Source organism: Corvus cornix, chromosome 10 (assembly GCF_000738735.6).
Source record: "Corvus cornix cornix isolate S_Up_H32 chromosome 10, ASM73873v5, whole genome shotgun sequence".
NCBI classification, from domain to species: domain Eukaryota; kingdom Metazoa; phylum Chordata; class Aves; order Passeriformes; family Corvidae; genus Corvus; species Corvus cornix.
In genome coordinates, this window is record NC_046340.1 from 17906755 (window position 1) to 17925549 (window position 18795).

The 18795-nt window shown below is 41.4% G+C and overlaps 2 protein-coding genes across 3 annotated transcripts in view; both read left to right on the top strand.

The window, feature by feature from the left end:
• RCN2 (reticulocalbin 2) lies at positions 1-11113 on the top strand. 2 transcript variants are annotated; one of them, XM_039557716.1, is made up of 7 exons: positions 1-143; positions 246-351; positions 3107-3303; positions 5759-5872; positions 6602-6698; positions 8386-8528; positions 10310-11113. In XM_039557716.1, the coding sequence occupies exons 1-7, from the start codon at positions 48-50 to the stop codon at positions 10460-10462; spliced, it is 906 nt and encodes a 301-aa protein (XP_039413650.1). In that variant the 5' UTR covers positions 1-47; the 3' UTR covers positions 10463-11113. The 2 variants fall into 2 exon arrangements, with proteins under 2 accessions (XP_039413650.1, XP_039413651.1); XM_039557717.1 differs by having other exon boundaries at positions 5771-5872.
• A 5231-nt stretch (positions 11114-16344) lies between these two features.
• PSTPIP1 (proline-serine-threonine phosphatase interacting protein 1) overlaps positions 16345-18795 on the top strand; it is a 50534-nt gene continuing 48083 nt past the window's right edge. Inside the window, exon 1 of the mRNA XM_010412319.4 lies at positions 16345-16795. Coding sequence (XP_010410621.3) covers positions 16763-16795 — 33 coding nt within the window. The 5' untranslated portion in view covers positions 16345-16762. The remainder of the gene's footprint in view (positions 16796-18795) is intronic.

Here is an 18795-nt window from a genome sequence, read left to right on the forward strand (position 1 = left end):
GCCCTCTCCCCGCCCCTCACCGCGGGTCGCTCTGGGCGGGCGGCGCGATGTGGCCGGTGCTGCTGGCGCTGGGCCTGGCGCTGGGAGCGGCGAGCGGGCAGCACCGCGCCGAGTACGACCGGGAGGCGCTGCTCGGCGGGCAGGTGAGCCGGGGGCGGGCAGGGTTGGCCGCAGCTCCGGCGGGGCCGCGGGGCGGGCGCGCTAGCCGGGCCTGGCCGCTGACGGGGCGCGTTGCTGTGCTGCAGGAGGAGGCGGAGGAGTACGCGCGGCTCAGCCCGGAGGAGCAGCAGCGGCGGCTGAGGAACATCGTGAGGAAGATCGACGCGGACGCGGACGGGCTGCTCAGCGAGGGTAACGGCGGGGGCCGGGCGGGCCGGGCTGCTCCGGGAGGAGAACGCGCTCTACCCGTGACACAGCCCGCGGCTCTCGTGCTGGGGAGAATCCCTGTGGAAAGCATCACGGTCCCTTGCACAGTGAGTTAGAAACACCGACAGGCTCATATAGAGGCTATCTCAGTGCCTAAGTTTGCTGTTTGACTGGAGAAGTGACCACTGAGAGAGGACCTCACTGATGTGTATAAATACCTAAAGGAAGAGTGCCAAGAGGATGGAGCCAGGTTCTGCTCGATGGTGCCAACTACTTGGACAGGAGGCAATGAACAAAAACTCATGCCCAGGAGGTTCCACCTGAATATGAGGAAGAACTTCTTTCCTGTACAGACATTGCGCATTGGCACAGATTGCCCAGAGAGGTTGTGGAGTCTCCCTCACTGGAGGTACTCGCGAACCTTCTGGACACAATCCTGTGCCATGTGCTCTGGGATGACCCTGCTTCAGCAGGGAGGTTGGACCAGGTGACTCACTGTGGTCCTTTCCAACCTGACCCATTCTGTGATGGAAGAAGTGTGGCCAACAAGATTTAGTGTGGGTCAGAGCAGTATCAAGTTGAAGGTAACTCCTTTGCAGTTGTACCTGCTCCTTGCACATCTGAAGCTACTTAGAATCAAGTGGGTTTCTGTGTTTGTAATCCTGCTGTATGCAAATCAGAGAGCAGGTTTAAGATGCAAAGAAAGTACTGCAGCCATAATACTACATAGGTACAGTTCAGTACCTGGTGACACCAAGTGACATTGAGGGATCATATTTCATCATAATACAGCATCAAATGGCTCTTCCCAGACAGTTTGTCAGTCGAATTTAGGAACTCCATGGTAAACTCAGGCCCTTTCTTTCAGTACATCATTATGACAATGTTAATTTAATTTTAAACCTCAATATGAACATTCTTTTTTTGTTCTGCTGTGATTTTGACAAAAAAAGTCTCTCACGTGCGCACACACAAAGCAAGCAGGATCCTTGGTCAACTGCCAGAACAGTAATATTTCATTAAAATTATACTAAACATGCAGGAAGCTTTCTAGGTCAGAGGACAAAATACATTTTTAAATACAAGATCTACTATCTTTTGAATGCCTTTCACTTCATGCACTTGAATTTAATCAACTGCACCCTTATTTCAGGGTTACTGCATGGACTGTGTAGAGGTGAGATAGTCTGTAGCTTCAGTGGGATGGCTAATCCCTATCATACACCACAGGCAACTCACAACATGAAGGCTTTAAGGGAAGAAGTCTATATATAACGTATAGGAATTCCACCCATACTCCATCCTCATGGTGTATATATTGCATCTGCGTCTCAGTCTAATGAAAACTTGTCTTCCTTTCACTTTCTGAAGATGAAACTCACAGTGGAATGTGTTTTTACACTAAGAAACTTACAGTACTGAAGCTTTTTGAGCTCAGTTATTCCTCAGTGTATTGCAAAACTCTTGAGAACTTTTTCATTAGTGGTGCCTCCATTTGGAGGCTGACAGTGAGAGAAGATGGAATATATTAATGCTGCTTCTCTAATGTTGGAGTACGAAGTATTTCAGATTCATGGCACTGGACGTTATTTGGTCACATGGCTGTGGTTCACACCTTAAACGCTGGGAAATAAACCATTAATTAATGTTGCCCATCTTTAAGAAATCATGTTGCAGTTTCTTGTAAGGCAGTGCTGGTTTGTGCACAAGCCTTGGTGGCATGCACACCTCTGCATGTTCAATCAATTCGCAGCATCTATTAGAAAGCTGGTTCCTTTGCTAATATAAATTCAGTACTTTAAAAAATCTCTTGCTGCTTTTCAAGGATATTTAAATAAACCTAATAAAGTTGTATTGATGCCTCTGCCAAGAAGGACAGGATAAGATACTTTAGTATTTAAAAAGTGCTGTAAACAGGACTTTTCTGCGTCAAAGTAGTGGTTTCTATAGGACTTTTTATTAGTCATCATGACTCTTCAGAGCAGGATTTCAGTTGAGTTGATTAAGATGTATAATTTTTGCAATGCAGAGGAAGATGTTTTTCCCTTCCAGGCACCTGAAAATAACTGAGAGATACTGGGAGAATATGTTCTCCCAATCTTCTTTAAATGAAGTAACTTTAATGTATTTCTGTCAATTTGTTGGTATATTAAGTTTTATTTCTTTTAGCCACATTTCTATAAAAACAAGCAGCTTAAAAACATTTCCAAACTATGTAAGGCTTGTTGTCAGCCCCAAGTAAAGGGAAAATAGCTTTACATAAATAGTTAATATTTTATTTTGGGTAATTAAGGCAATGGCGCTAAATTAGGTTTTATTTCAGTTTGTGAATTTTTCAAAAGAAACCCAAAGTGATGGGAATGATGTTTCTTTGGGGTACCAAATTACATTTAGAGTTGTCCATCTAAACCGTACTCAGCATCATTTTCATATAGCTCTGGAGGAAAAAAAAAAAAGATGCTATAGTGTTGATTTGCTTCAGATTTGAAAAGACATGGACACAATCATTAACAAACCCCCTGAAGTCTGGTAGCTGTGATCTATTCCCTCATTCAGTTACCTTGGAAAAAGCCACAGCATGGAGGAAACAGACTGGTTTGCTTTAAGTAACCTCTTGCCTATATGCTTACATCTGAATTGCAAAGTATATTCCAGACAGAAGAGATGTGTGGTATCTTCACAATTTTTATAGTGCAGATGATTCTTATTTTCTTTATTTTATTTTTAATGTTTTTCACAGATGAGCTGAGCTCCTGGATACAGCAGTCTTTTAAGCATTATGTTACACAAGAAGCTAAGCAACACTTCAATGACTATGACAAAGATGGTGATGGATTGGTGTCTTGGAAGGAGTATAACTTGCAAATGTATGATCGTGTAATTGATTTTGATGAGAACAGTGTCCTGGAGGATCAAGAAGAAGAATCATTTCGCCAGGTAAAATGTTTCAGCATCAGCTCCTGTGAGCTGTTGGCCAAAGGCAGCAATATTTGTTTATTGTGACGGAACAAGATGGGTAGGGAAAGCAGAGCAGCTGGCATATGTTTTAACACTTTGTGCTGTCTGAGATAGGGGAGTAATTAAAGGAAAGTAGTGGAGTATTAAAGCTGCTACTGACAAAATAAAGACACAATGAAATGGTACCTCCTGAGTGTATTTTGCTGGTTGAGTGGAGCATAAGTCTACTGACAGTTTTACAACAGAGCACAGTCTCCAGCCACCATCTTAAACCCAGGTTGCAATCCTTTGGGTGAGGTCTGCAGCCTGACAGGGTCCTGCCCTCAGCAGGGGCCAGCACCCCTGGTGCTGGAGCAGAAGGAAGCACTTTTCCAGCTATTTTTTCAGTTACTGCTCAAGCACTAAGCGTGGGCTGTCAGTATTGCCTGCTGTAACATTGCCTGTCCATTAGAGACCCACAGAGAAAGCAATAGCAATTAAAACAGTTTTAAGCAATGAAAATGCAACTCCCATAGCTAAAAATGGATGTTTAAACACAGAAGTTGTGTGTGAGTCTCATCTATGAAAGCAGATGTGTAAGTGGGGAAAGAGGCAAGAAAGGCCGGGAGAAAAGGTTCAGCAAGAACCACCACATAGCAAAAATGGTTTCCTTTCAAGTTCCACATTTATAAGTACATGTAAATATTTCCCCAAAAGAGAAAAAAATGTGGTTTTAGACTATTCTGGACAGAGCTTTGGTTTTTTTCCTGTGAGGATTGCTTTGTCTGCTTTTAGTAAAGTAGCAGTAGATAATATAGGCTGTTAGCAGAAGTGAAAACAGTGTAGTGAACAGAGGATTTACACACTGAATAAACAAACTGTAAAGCTGGACTGTCACATAACTGAATAATTACATAGCTTTTAAATACCACAAGGCTTCCACAGGAACTTCCAGTCAAAATATTGATACCATGTTTGAGACATTGCCATCATAGATACATAGAGAGCTATGCATATATAAACTGGGATAGAACTGCTTGCTTAGTTATGCTATAACTTGACTGCTTGCTGGGTTTTCCTGCTTGGCGACTTCTCCAATGTAGATTGTAGATGAGCAGCACTGTACACAGGTCAACATCCTTCAGCATTTTCCTTACATGCGGAAATCAGTGGTCCTGCTCTGATCAAGATGGAAGAGTAAGATACAGTTTAGAATTGACATCAGGTAACCACAGGAATTTACCAGAAGGTGGCGGCCTTGTTCATCACTTCACAAAAAAACGCTGGAAAACTTACTTTCTCCCTCAATGGTTCAAGCTTACATTCCAGTATAGTAACTGACTACTTTCTGTAGTTAGTCCTTCTGGATTGCCTTCCTAGTTAAACTCTCAGCTAAGGTCAGCTTTTCTTTAAGAGGACATTTAACTATTTTGCAGGGTAGTTAAGATCTTACACTTCATTTGTTACATGTTATTCTCTGGGATCATTAGGTTAGCCTAATTTTGAGAGAAGTGTCAATAGGCAGGATGTAAACTGGAAGTACAATTTCATACGGTTATTTGTAAAGTGTTTATGATCTCTGATTTGCTGGCTGCTCCCTTACCCAGATCGTTCACACTGATACAGCACAACACACCTAAGGATGGGATTCCAAGATTTTTATGGTTCACATCATGTGCAGTTTGAGTAGAGATTGGTTGTCAATGGTGTGGGTCTGTATTTTGTCTAAAGAGACTGTACAAAATGAAACAAGAAAAAAATAGGAAATTTTTGCACAGAATTAGGAAGTGCAAGACATTCAGAAATAAGAACTTGCCTGCTTATGTCAGATATTATTTCTTTTTTAAAGGCATGCTAATGCATATACTTAAAACAGGTTAGAGAAATTACTTCTTTTTGAAATGATCACATGTAATGGACAGCAGTCCTGTAGTAAAGGAATCTGGCCTTAAAATGGCTTCAGAAAACACATTTTACACATGATCTTTCAAGACCTTCTTTAAACTACAGACAGCCCTTGACATAAATAAGATGTACATCCAGAAGATTAAATGTTCTTAAAATGTAAATTTTGGAATTTGCAAGGCTGCCATTAATTATAATCATTGTTCATAATCAAACTCCACTTTGTTATTTTGGGAATTGGTGACTTTTAGAAGAGACTGCACATATGAAAATGAGAATTCTTGGTCTTTTCATTATCTCTCTTTTGTGTGTTTTAAATGGCTCCTTAAATTGAAAAAAGGAGGGTTTTATGCAATTCTTAGAATAAAACCACCTCAATTAAAAGTGTTGTTCTTATTGCTCTCAGTGAGCTCTTTTTAGTGAAAATTTAACATCAGGATAATATGAGTAGATAACGTGAAACAATTAATACCCTAATGGGCTTACAGCCACCTACTATAATGTTGTTTTTCCTTTCCAGTAAGGGCTCTAACTAAATCTATTTTCTAAGCTTCATTTAAAGGAGAAAAAACGTTTTGAAAAAGCAAATAGAGATGATGTTCCTGCTCTAAATGTGGATGAATATATTGCTTTTGAACATCCTGAAGAAGTGGAGTACATGACGGTAAGATTTAGGGGAGCATCTGTATCAGCCTGTGGGTGTAGATGCAACATCTTTTTAATGTGTGTCCTTAGCCCCAGTAGCAGTGGAAGTGGAGCAGTTATGGATATGGCTTGGACAGCCCAAATTAGAAGTCAGGTAATGTGTTATGGATCCAGTGCTGGAGGTCAGGGACTGGAGCAGGAGTTCAGTGCTTTTATTTGAAATCTGTTTCAAGAACTAGGATTGCACAGGTATCCCGAGCTTTGGGGACTGGACTGACTTACCCACCTCTCAGCTCTGTCAGGCTGCAAATCCATCAGTGAGATTTTAGCTTTCAGTTTTGGCGCCCTAGTGGACAAAAGACCAACCAGTTCTCCTAACAATTCAATTAAGTTGCAAAAATGCAAATTACTGAATCCACCAGATGAGAAAAGTGAAATGAGATGATAGAGTTTTGTACATATTAATGTTTCTCAGCTGCTTTTGCAGTTTTGAATTCTGTTGAAGGATTCCAGCTCTATGGACACATTTCATACTTGGTTTTCATGAAATCTGACATTCTAAACTCTTAAGGACAGATCTGGTTTATTGCAGAGGAAGCAATTACTGCACTAGTCTGCATAAAACACAAAAAGAGATTTGAAATGAGGGAGTATTTCATTTAAGGATTATGTCATTGCTCTAAAATGATGCAGTGCTGTTTCTCTTGATTATGAGTTGCTAATTTTGCTCTTTGTATGTATACAAAAGGACTTTGTCATTCAGGAGGCTTTAGAAGAACATGATAAAGATGGTGATGGATTTGTTAGCCTGGAAGAATTCCTTGGTGATTACAGAAGAGACCCAAGTAAGAAAAAAAGGGAAGGGGCATGAAAAAGGGAAATAACAAAAGCTTTTGGAATGGGGAGAATTGGATGCACCTTATTTTCAGCTTCTCACACCTACACCTACAGATTCTGAGTAAGATTTTCTGTCTTGGAATAATTCTGTTTTCTGGAACCGGGCATAGTAGACTCATTATTTCAGTCTGCCCCCATGTGTATTTGGTGGTGGTTTGTGCGTAGCCCATTCCAGTTTCCTTGCAAGTTGCTTCTTGTTTTCTGAAAGACTGGAGCAAGTTCCTGGTCACAAGGGATGCAGCTGAAATAAGGTGCAACCTTATTTGCCAGCTAACACATCTGCAGATCCAGCTAGCAGGAATGTGAGGGTAAACTGCCCTGGCCCTTATCAGCCTAAGCAGGCAGCTGCCAGCCTTGCTTGGAAGGACTGAGCCGTGTGTGATGTGAGAGGGATGGAGGGGAAGTGTGAGGAGTCACTTTGCTGTATCAGGTATCAGAAGGCTGATAGCTGCCTTCACTGTTTGGTTTGTTTTTTTTTTTTTCCAATCTTGCTCTTCCTTAAACTTAATCTATTCCTTCTTTAACAAGAAGAAGGACACTTACCTGATGCTTATCAATATTTATCAATGAATATTTTACACACTGAATTTGATTTGCTAAAAGCTAGGGCAAATAACTGTTCCTGTTCCAAAAAGCCCAGTACCTTCAGTTTTGTGGAAAGTCTGCCTGGCCCAAAAGTGCTAATTCTGAACGGCATCCTAACTGGGGAGAATTGTGTAGGCCACATGAGGATATGGAGAACCAGGGGAATAATCTGTTTTTCTTCACTCTAATCGGCCACCTGGAATTTCGTGTTTTATAACCATCTTTGTCAGAGCCAGCAAAAACAACAGATCTCTGATGCAGCTCCAGGGTTCTTTATCTCTTTCCTGCTCTAACATGAAAGAAAGCTTTTCCAAGCCAGCCTATAAAAAGTTGTTGGAAAGGAGCGAAATTGTTGCAGTAATAGAGAAGATAACAGCTTTGTCATTACAACTTGTTAGCAAGACTTGAGAATCAGCTGTGGTTGTACAAACTGCTTCAGCTTTTCTCCAAGTGGCCATCTCTCCTGCAGATAGTGTTCCTGCAGCACGCTTTAAAATGACTAATAGGCTACATGGGGGCTCTGATTTCATAATTAGTTCATGGTTTGGGGCAACAGTGGATGGTGAATTGTGACATTTCATCTACTTGAAAAACCAAATGTTGGAAAGAAAGGAGAGACTTCACTCTTTTTGTTCTTTAATAGTAGAATTGTGATTATTTTTAAACTGTTACTTACCTGCTTGTGATACCTACTACTTTTGACTTTCATAAGGCTTAGAAAGCCAGTTCATGCTTGTCTGCAGTGTTTATAATTTTGATGAATTACTTCTCAATTCCTTGAAGAGTTAAGGACAAGTCTAAGATTGCTCTAGGCTGCAGGATGCAATACCTGTACATTGGGTAAGTATAGAACAAATGTGCAAATAAATACTGACAGTAAATGAAATTGCTTTCCCTACATTCCTCTGCCCATTAAGGTTTGTTTTTGTTTAGTAACATCACTTTTAGGTTATGTTTTATGAGAATAAGTGAATTTGCTTAGGAGAAAAGACGGAAACCTCTGCTTTAAACTGAAGAGTGGCTTTAAACTTGACAATTGTGTTTTACTAGCTGCAAGGGAAGATCCAGAATGGATACTGGTTGAGAAGGACCGGTTTGTGAATGACTATGACAAGGATCATGATGGAAAACTCAACCCTCAAGAGCTGCTGTCTTGGATAGTGCCCAACAATCAGGGTATTGCACAAGAGGAGGTACGTGGTTTGACTGCTGTTAGGTTTTAATTACTGCAGGAGAATTTTGAAGGTATCACAGAAAATGATAGAAGCATTCAGATTTATCATGTCTTAGTTATTGAAAAAGAACGTCAGTAGATCTTTGCATATATTTTTAACTTTTCACTTTGACAAGGAATGCAGGTCCTTTAAATGCATTAGGCAAATGTGAAGTTCCTATTAATTGTGTAAATGTTTGTAAATTAACAAAGTGCTTTTGTACATGTTTAAGTATCTTATCTGCTTTGACTCAAGGGTACGGAATTTTAATTAGTAATTTTTTAGTTATTGTAGGTAAATCTAATGAGATGCACTACCAAAAGAAGCTGCATAATTTTGAAATAAGAAATTGATTGTAATTCTTCTAACTGGATAAATCATCATAATTTGTAGAACTAAAAACTTGTCTTAAGTACAAGAAAATGGAAGTACTCTGTGATTCAAGATGGTGTAAAGCAAACTTTGATGATGCTAATTAAAATGGTTTAATCAGGGGTAGAACAGCATAATAGCTTTTAAGTGGATTCTCGTTTTAGCTTATTTTTTTGTAGCAGTTTCCAGTCCCTGACTGCAGTAGAGAGGATTTCTGCCTTTCTGCTAGTAACTGCTCAGCTAAATTTTCCATGTCTTTGCTTTACCCTGGAGGATTTTGGTGTTCAGAAGGGCAGGAACACCAGGTCTTCCCATGGCCTCACGTTGCTGGGGAGGAGAGGAGCCTCTCTGTGTCAGACAGCACAGCCCATGTGCTCATTGCTGAGCTCTCACCTCTGGCCTGCTGGGCTCTGGTGACAGGAGCAGCCCCGTGGCGGCAGCGGCAGCAGCAGCCCCAGGTGCTGCCGTGAGTGACCTTGTCGGAAGCTGAGCTCTTCTGGGAGTATTTTTGCAAATGGGGATCTGTGAGCCTTTTCATGGCCTTTTCTGGCTGTGGTCAGTTCTTAGTTCACAGAAATAGCACTGTTCTGACATGAACTCTGTGTGGTGTTGAGTCTGTTCATACCTGTGTTGGCTTGCTTGGTTTGGATTTTTTTTTAGCTGTTCTTAGCTATCATTCAAATTTTGGCTCACAGCAAGGCCATGCTGTAGTAATAGCTCAGCTCTGCAACAAATAATTTGTTTTATTTGTTTCTCTAATGTGCTAGTTTTTTCTTCGGTAAATATAAAGGCTTAGCAAAGTCACCTGTCCTGAAGAGAAGGTTTATGACTTCAGGCATAAACTTTTGTTTGAAATCAGAATATCACACTTCCATTTCAGCATTTCAAAATGGCTTGAGAAACCTGGTAGCTAAATAACATAAAAATAGAAAAATTACTATCTATTCCATTTTCAGGAATTGACATGTGTTGGCCAAGATGTTTGTCGTGTTAATCTTTCAGCTTTTGCCATGCAGAGTGCTTTTAAAATCCACTTGGCTGACGTTAGTTCCCGTTATTTTTGGCTCACTTACATTGAGCCAAACCAATCAGGAAAAGTAGGAACAGAAGGATTCTCTAAATCACTGTATTTGTAGATGTTTAGCAAATGAAAACAAAGCCCATGTAATACCAGGACTCCTATTTCTCGGAAATAAGAGGTGCAGGAGAGCTGCTGCACAGCCTGTTAGCTTTGAACTATGAAATACTGGTGAATGAGCTACAACTAAAATGTTCTGTAACTGGTTTTTCATTTTTCTGCTAAACTTCCCTCTTTTTACGATATATAAATAAGCAAAACTCAGAATTGTTTTAGCTTGGTGCATTGTGGTGTTCTGTTTCTTTTACAGGCTCTGCACCTCATTGAAGAGATGGATTTGAATGATGATAAAAAACTTTCTGAGGCAGAAATTCTTAAGAACCAGGATTTGTTTCTTAACAGTGAAGCAACAGATTATGGTAGGCAGCTTCATGATGAACGTTTCTACCATGAAGAACTTTAGATTATTTATTTTGTAATCTTTTTTTTCTTCCCTTTCTTTCATTTGGAGCTTTTGTTAAAAGCGCTCATCAGCTGCATTGCAAGTTTTATGCTGTAATTACAGTACACTAATGTTTGTGTAAATAATTTGCATTCAAAATTTAATTGCCCTCCTGCAAACTTCCTAGGCCTCTTCTAGACTTCAAAATTAATCTGAAATACTTGCTGTCAAAATTCTATAGCATTGAGAAATAAATTACTTCAGGGTAGTACTGTATTGTGAAGAGTTGTTCTACTGTACTTGAAGAAAATGGAGAATCTAAATGGTTCCGAAAGAATGCGAAATGTAGTAACTGAGACTACTGTTTTTCTAATCAATTTAATTAGGGCAGAGTGTGGGGAAGGTGGGGGGATATTTAGAGTCAGTATTAACTGTGTTTTATTTAATACCTTTGGAGAAATACTTATGTAAATGCCTCAGTTGTTTAAGAGGTTTCTACTTGATTTTGAATGGTTTCTATACTGTGTTTTACTCTACCATAAAACTTGCTATTTTTACATCTATGACAATAATTATTTTTAATGTACAATTGTAGAGCATTAGCAATACAGTGGTATTTTACTGTGTCAAGACCCTCTTCATTTGTTGGATTAAAACTTAAAATGTTCTATCTTTCTGTGTTTTGTACATTTATTTCTTACTGTGGGTCACCCATAGCATCTCCTGGAGGTGTGAGCAATGTACATAATATCCAGTGGCAACATTCTTGGCTTTATCAACCAGAGATGTGTCATCTGATTTAGATGCTAAAGAAGATTCAAAAAAAGCAACATGTGCATTTAGCATTTCCTGGACAAGTTTGCAAAAGCAATTGTGTTTATTTTTTAATTTGTGGTATATGGAATGCTGAAGCATCAAGGCATTACATAAATAATATTTGTAGTAATAACCTCTAGAAGTTAACCCCAGCTGAAAGCTCCACCAGTGAGTGCTGTCCCATTTTGTGATTATTTGAAATAGTCTGAAGGGTTAATGGCACTACAGATTCAGTGTAGGAAAGTCCAAATATTCACTTCTGTCTCCTAGCAAGAAATGAGTATTCCAAACAAAGACAAAGCCTCCCAGAGCAGCTCATGGGGAGTGCATTAGAGTTTTTTAATTCCTACATAAATAACTCTTGTAGTGCTAGCACAATGTTCTTCTTGAGTAATGTTTTCCTTCCTCCCAGCTCTGTTGAGTAAAAGCAGCTAGTTCTGCCTTGTTTTGTTTTTCCCAGGATACCACCTCTTAATTATGCTCAGAACAAATGGAATTCCTTTCGGGATAAGTGCTGATGTGTCACCAGTAGAAGGTTAGAAATTCTGATTCAGAGCAAAACCACATACACTTCATTTTTAGATATCATAGTAATAGAAATTCAAAACATGTCTTCAATTTTAGTGGTTGGATTTCTTTCTACCCATATTTTTTTATGTCAGTTCCTTGGGAATGTGAGTACAACTCTTGCCATGGTGGTGGTGAGATCTGATTTTAAAAAAAAAAAAAAGTCTAATAAATCCAGTGTGCCCAGGAATACTAAAACAAAACAAAATATATATATATAAAGTGACTGGTGGTGTCTCTAAATGAGCACATATGCAGAATATTTGCTAAAATATGCTGAAGGAATCTAAACTGTTGCCTCCCATGATGCTAAACAAGTCACTGTATCTCTGAAAAACGGACATTTGGTCCAGAGGTAGACCTGCTGGAGATGATATGTTTGAGACAAAGATCCAAGGGTCTTTTCTGAGACATAGAAATGTCTTCAGCACCACAAGCATTGTGTGCTTGGCTAATGAATGTGCAGTACTTGCAAATGAGTAGTGATCTCTTTTGAATTAAGGCATGGAGAAAGCCAGTGCATTGATAAAGCATTCAAAAGGTGTCAGAGAAATAAAAAACATCTTTCGGCCAGTACCTGAATTTATGACAAGAAGAGGGGGATAAAAACCCAAATAATTTCATTTTCTCTTTCACAAAGTACTTCTACTTTTCTCCCAGGAGCAATCAGATCCTGTTTGTGCTATTCAAGGCTCTGGTGACATTGCACTTTTCCACAGTTCCTCCTCTCCTTTTTTTGTCTTTGAAACATTTTCAGGGGTAAGTATAGTTTAAGCACATACCAAGTACAAAAAGATCTCACATTTCTATGATACAAACAATAGTTTTATTATATACAAAGTATCACGGTGTTAATTCTAGAGGGAATCCATTCATGTTCTTTATGGTTAGGGCAAAGGCTGATGATCTTGGATAAAACAGCAGAACAGGGTCCACCTTTCTGAGATGGCCTCTATTAGAAACTGCTATGAAACATTAGATAAGAGGTAAGAACAGAACCTGTGCAATTAATCTTTATATTAATTATTGATTTTACTGAAGCAAAATGCCAGCAGGACTGCCTTGCACTGTGAGACTGCTTTTGGAAGGCTGTTCCAGCAGTTCCTTCTAACAGGAGCAGAGGGAGTGTGTTCGAGAGCCGAGCAGAGCCCTGGTGTGGGGCCTGGGCCATGCTGAACCAGCTTCCAGCTGCAGCCACAGATGGCCCAGAGGAGCTGGAACAAACCAAGCCGGATGTTCGGAGGCTGCCATTTCTGTTTCCATGGGAACAGGGACTGGCTCCTCACAGAAAGCAAGGTGATTGAAACATTTTTAATGGGTATGATTGTGGGTAATTTTCAATCCTCTGACATTTCCCACATGGAAATTCAGAGATCCGTTTGTATAGAAACAGAACAGCAGGCACAGCTCAGCAGCTGAGCCGTGTCAGTTTTAGCCATGGTTTTCCTCTGGGAGTAGTTTCCTTGCTGCTGCTGTCCCCAGCCGGTGGGTCTCAGACAGACACCAGAGGCTGGGCTGTTGGAATTTGGATATGGCTGCACTACAGCAATCGTTTGGAAGCTGTGTCTCAGGTGGAACAGTTATGAAGGCTGGGAAGGACTGCACAAGTGCCTTCGAGTCTCCATTTTCATTTCCCAAACAACCATTCCAAGGGACCACAATATACCAGAGGACTTCTGAAAATTACAACCAGCTCAACACCTGGATTATCTGAGTATTCAGCAACTCTTTATATTCTACCTTAATACTTTTCATAGACTCCCTCATCCTCTTTCTATGTAGAATAAAACGTTTACTGTCGACTATCAGCCTCCCCAAAATCAGAAACATTTACTCAGAAGAATGTCTTGCTTGCAGTCCTGGATGAACAGAAAAATGTTTGTAGATGCTATTTTCATATTTTACCTACTGTCAAGTCCAAACCTGCCACCCAAATCCCTGATAAAAAGCTTTGCTTAAAGCAGTATATAGTTAAAAATTAAATGAAACTTCCAATCTAAAGAATGACAAAATTTGAGGGGTTTTAATACAATTTTTTTTTTTAATCAGACTTATCACTTTTCACTACAGAATGGATTCAAATGGTACATTCTGCAGCCAAACAATTTAATTACTGGGGAAAAAACCCTCAGGAAGTATATTCTTGGCCTTATCAAACAGAACACCTGATTTTTAGCTTCTAAGAGCAGAGGTGGAAGGAGATGCAGTGGCTGTCAGGGAAGAGTTCCACTTAAGGCTCCTTGTTGATGCTGCTGAATTTGAGTGAGCCTGTCAGGTCAGGTTTAAATCCCCTTTAAAAGAGCAAGAAAGGGCAGCTGAAAGGCCCTGCAGCTTTCCAAAACATCCTGACAAGTCTCAGCCCTTTGCCCACTAAAATGCTTCTTCTTGGCGCCAAGGTACCAACATCACTCTTTTGTAGGGGAATTTGCAGGATGCTCAAGGTGGTTTCAGTAGATGGCATTACAGCAGTTCATAGCCTAGCGAGGTTCACTGATTTTGCTCCCTGCTCTCAGCCCCACAGAGCTCCCTCCCAGGCTCAGCCTTTCCAGACTTCGTAAAACTCTGGCCACTCACATCAAGATATTAGCCCAGTTCTGAGATATAGCATTTCAGAACTGGAGGCCTCAATGTCCTGTTCCTATTTAGAGAACAGGGAAATAGAAATTTTTCTCCCTGTTCTAAAGCCCTGCAAAGCCTGGCTGCCCCTTCATGACACAGCATCCTATGGACATAACCCAGCATCACCAGGACCTGTGAGCAGGGACCCAGATTGATGGTCTGCCCAGCAGCTCTGCTCCATCAGAGCCAGGGCTGGAACTCACACCAGCTACTCCCTGACAGCTCATCAAAATACCTGAACTGGAGACCTGCTCTGGGCTATTTTGAGAAACTCACCCACAGCACAAAGAAAACTGCCCGTGCTGATGCTGTTCGAGAGAGAGCGTCCCTGGGAGCTGCTGTGCAACAGTGGAGCTCTTGGGTGGGATGGATGCAGGCACAGAGCCCAGCGTGAGGTTCAGTGAAATAATTGGCTTTGTGGGTGGAGGCCAAACTAAAAATAACAGGAAAGTAGCATATCATTTTGGGAGGGCCAAAATACACTCAATGCCTTTTTATGAACCCCAACAGCAGCAAAGATGGTTTCAAAACACAGCTGTAACTTGGAAATAGTAACAGGAAACATTTAGGTTTAGAAGGACTGAGATAAAACACTCTTAAAAAAGATCCTTTTTTTTTTGCATACAGATCAAGCATGACTAGTGCCCATGCCTTCAAAATACATTTTTTCAAGGAAATTTCCCTTCTGGAAGAAAGCTTCACTCCTTCCTCCTCAACACTCTGCAAGTGAACCCTCATATTTCTCCTTCTCCCACTCTCATGCAATGATGCTTTTTTCCTGCTACACCTCTTATCCTCCAGATTCTTGTTTGCCTTCCTCTGCTTAAACTTCATTTTCCCTCTCAAAGTCCCTGCACATTTTCTGTCTTCTTCAGCTCATCAGGAAGGAACCTCGCAAATTCTTCAAAACACCAGCTACAAATTGCCCATGGAGTGAGTACGGATTACTCCAGCCCTCAGATGCTGCAGAGCTCTCTGAGCAGAGCCCTGTGTCCCACTGGAGACCAGGGAAGTTGCAGGACTTCCCCATTCCTGAATGATCTGCCCGGGTGGCTGCTGCTGTGGGGACAGCAGCAACACCCAGCAGCAGCATCAATCAGTTGTAGATAAGTAAGTCCTGATGTGTTCTTGGTGTGGAAAAACAGCTTTTGCATAGGCAACAACCATAGGACTGCTTTTCTTTTCTTTTTTTTCCTACACCCCAAAAATACCAGTGAGTATTTAAAAACAGGTATTTAAGAGTGCTTAAAACATCCTAAGAAGGTGAACATAGGCAACCTCACCTGGAGGACAGGTACTTTGGAGAGGCTTTCAGGGAAGCTTTAGAAGTGTTACCCTGTGCTCAGGTATTTGCAGCTGTGTTGTAACAACTGGAGGACCTGATTTGGGGAGCTACCTGAAATACGTGGTGTCACTGGGGTGCTGGGTGTGGTCTTGGTGCTACTGCTTCACTGGTCTGTGAGGCTTCACTCAGGTCCTGATGCTAACAAACTCCTACCTTTTTTTTTTTTTCAAGACTTAGAATTTTACTTCTAAATTTCACGTATCTTGCATATTCGTATGAACATTTACATGAGGGCATGCAAATTGGGAGCGTTCTGTACACTGACATCCAGGTATCTAAATATGTGCAGACACCTGCACATTTCTCAGGGTTCTTAATTTAACCTGAGTCCTGAAAAGCCTTTTCAGCTGCAAAATGCAACTTTGAGCTAAGCTTCCCGTGTGTAAAGGCATGGGCCTCTGCCAGCCCCAGAAGGTGCTGCAGAAATGGGGCACCTACGTTTCTTTTGCTTCTTTTTCTTTGCAAAACCACAGTGTTAGAGAATAACTTGCCTCTTTTTATTGTGCTGGTTTCCTTTGCATTTTAATTGTTCTCTCTGCTCCTGTATCTGATCAGATCGTGTCACCGAACTTAGTGCATTTTTTTCCCCCTCTATTTTTTTTCCTGTCCGCTCACATGCACCCGTGGCAAGGAGCAGCCTGACACCATTTGACATCTCCTTGCTTCCTCATTTCAATATTAACTGTTTACCAGAAGAGAAACAGGTTTGGGGTGCGGGTGCTGAGCACTTGCAAGTCTCTGTGTGAGCAACAGCTCTTTTGCCCTTTGTGCCTTCAGAGCCACAGGTCATTTCTCTAAGCTGCCTGGAACTGCTATTGGCACCAGCCTGACTTCAGGAGGGACAGGTCTGTGGATGTGCTGCACTCTCTGCTTGGGCTGGGGTGCAGTGACAAGGCTCAGAGCTGTGCCTGCTGCCACTCTCACCCCAGAAAGGACTTACTGAAGGATTCCTACCCCTCCACAGAGCAATAATAATGACCCAGCTGCAGTTTAAAGATGCTTTTTGGGTAAGTGAGCATTTACTATGTGTTTCCTATATTCAATGTATCTGTATTTTAAAATATTTTAAAATACTGCTTGGTTCTGTATATAGTTTAAAACTAATTTAATGCTGTTCTGTGTTCTAAATTTAGTTTAGTAAAAATCCAAATTTGTCTCCAACCAAAAACATAGTGTTTGGTAGTATGTTTGATCCTGGGAAGAAGGATGCAGTGTAAAGAATACATCCAGTCCCCATAAACATTCCCAGTTCCTGTGCTAGGTCCAGAAACCGCTTTTGAAAGGGACACGGATTTGTCTCACAGTGCTAAGAACCTGCTTGCAGTGAGTGTCCTCAGCCCTAGGAGAGGCTCCTGCAGCAGGTGAGCTGTTGATAATTATAGGCTGAATTCTCTCCTGTTTGGTGAAGAGCAGAGCCAGCAGCTGCGAGCAAAATGCTCCTGCTCAGCTCCCTCCAGACTCCAACCCTGCTGCCAGGAGCACTCCCAGGCATGCAGTCCCCAGGACCCGTGAGGCAGCACAGGTTAGAAAGGACCAGCAGTGGCACTCCTTAGCTAAGCCCAAACACTCACAGCTGACCTAAAACTAGCAAATACTGGAACAAGAAGATCTGCTTCATACTTGTTATTTGACTTTTGTTTGAAAATCCTTTTGGTCTCCTGTTTTCAAGCTCTTTCCCTGCAGTCACAAGGAAAAAGGACCTTAGTCATTTCTTTTGCTAGGGTAATCCGAGGTTCTCTTGCAACTGAAAAATGAAAGTTCAAAATCAAAATTCTAACACTGTTAAGTTGAATAAACAGGATGTTGTGTGGTTGCCTCTTGTCTGGGCAATCATTTATCCAGCATCTAGGACTGACTTAAAGAAAGACATGAAGGCATATGAATTCTTCCCGCCATTTCCTGGCTGTTCTTTCTGCTTGTGCTCTCTTTTATCTCCACCCACACTTCAGGGTAAACCCTCTCTTTGTAGAAAACAGAAGGGCAGAGGCAAAACCACATTTCAATGAACCACCATCCTCCGGGAACTTCCAGGAAGCCCTCCCCACCCCCACTCCAGTACTAGATTTGAACAGTTAAAAAGAATAAAAATGAGGAATACAAAAGTCAGTGTTGATGTTAGGATGAACTGTGCCTGACCACACCTACATTAGATTCTCCTCTTTTATGTACTTACTGACTGCACAGTGCAGTGCACAGGGTGGGACACAGCTGTGGGCCAGTGCTCTCCTGGGAGCTTCAGCCCTTGCACTGCTGAACTTCCTTGGAAAACAAGCCACCTGACTTTTAGGGCTGGTACATTTGGTATAGTTACTTTTCAATGTCTTAGTCTTTAGGGAGAATAAATCAAGCTATGAGAGTAGTGTGAGGGTGATTAATGCCAGCTGACGATCTGGCCAGGCCGGTTGTTCATGGCTCTTCCCTAAACTTCTCTCCTGTGCTTAGTCACATTACCATGACTCAAATTCTTGCTTAGCTTTGAAGCTAATGCCTTATTTAAAGGAAAGCATATTTGGATTTAATATTTTTTGGCTGGAAATGTTGTACTGCCCAGCTTGATTAAGAGGGAAGGAATATATCTGGTTGTGGGATGGAAGCTTTAGCTATGCAATAAGAAGTCTTTTAAAAGTGAAAATTTACAGGATATTGCACAACACAGCACAAGTGTGCAGCTTGCCCCCCAGATCACAAGATCAGCAATTATTTTTGCATTCATAAGGTTCTGCTGTGAGAGGAAAATGTATTTGGGTCGTTTGCTTCAGCGAGCAATTATCTCCTGTGTTTGGTGTGTACCATGAACGGCAACTGCCTTTCTGATTGCAACCCAGAAGGTGCTTGTCCCACGGTGCGTGCCTCAGTACAGAGCCCTCATCTCTCCCTGCTGCCCAAGGACCCGCTGCACCCCGCCCTGTACTTCACCCTGATGAGGTATCCCGGAGCAACAACTCCCTGCTCCACCATCAGTAAACTTTTGGATAAACAGGGGTTTCCTCAGTACCTACCTCAATGT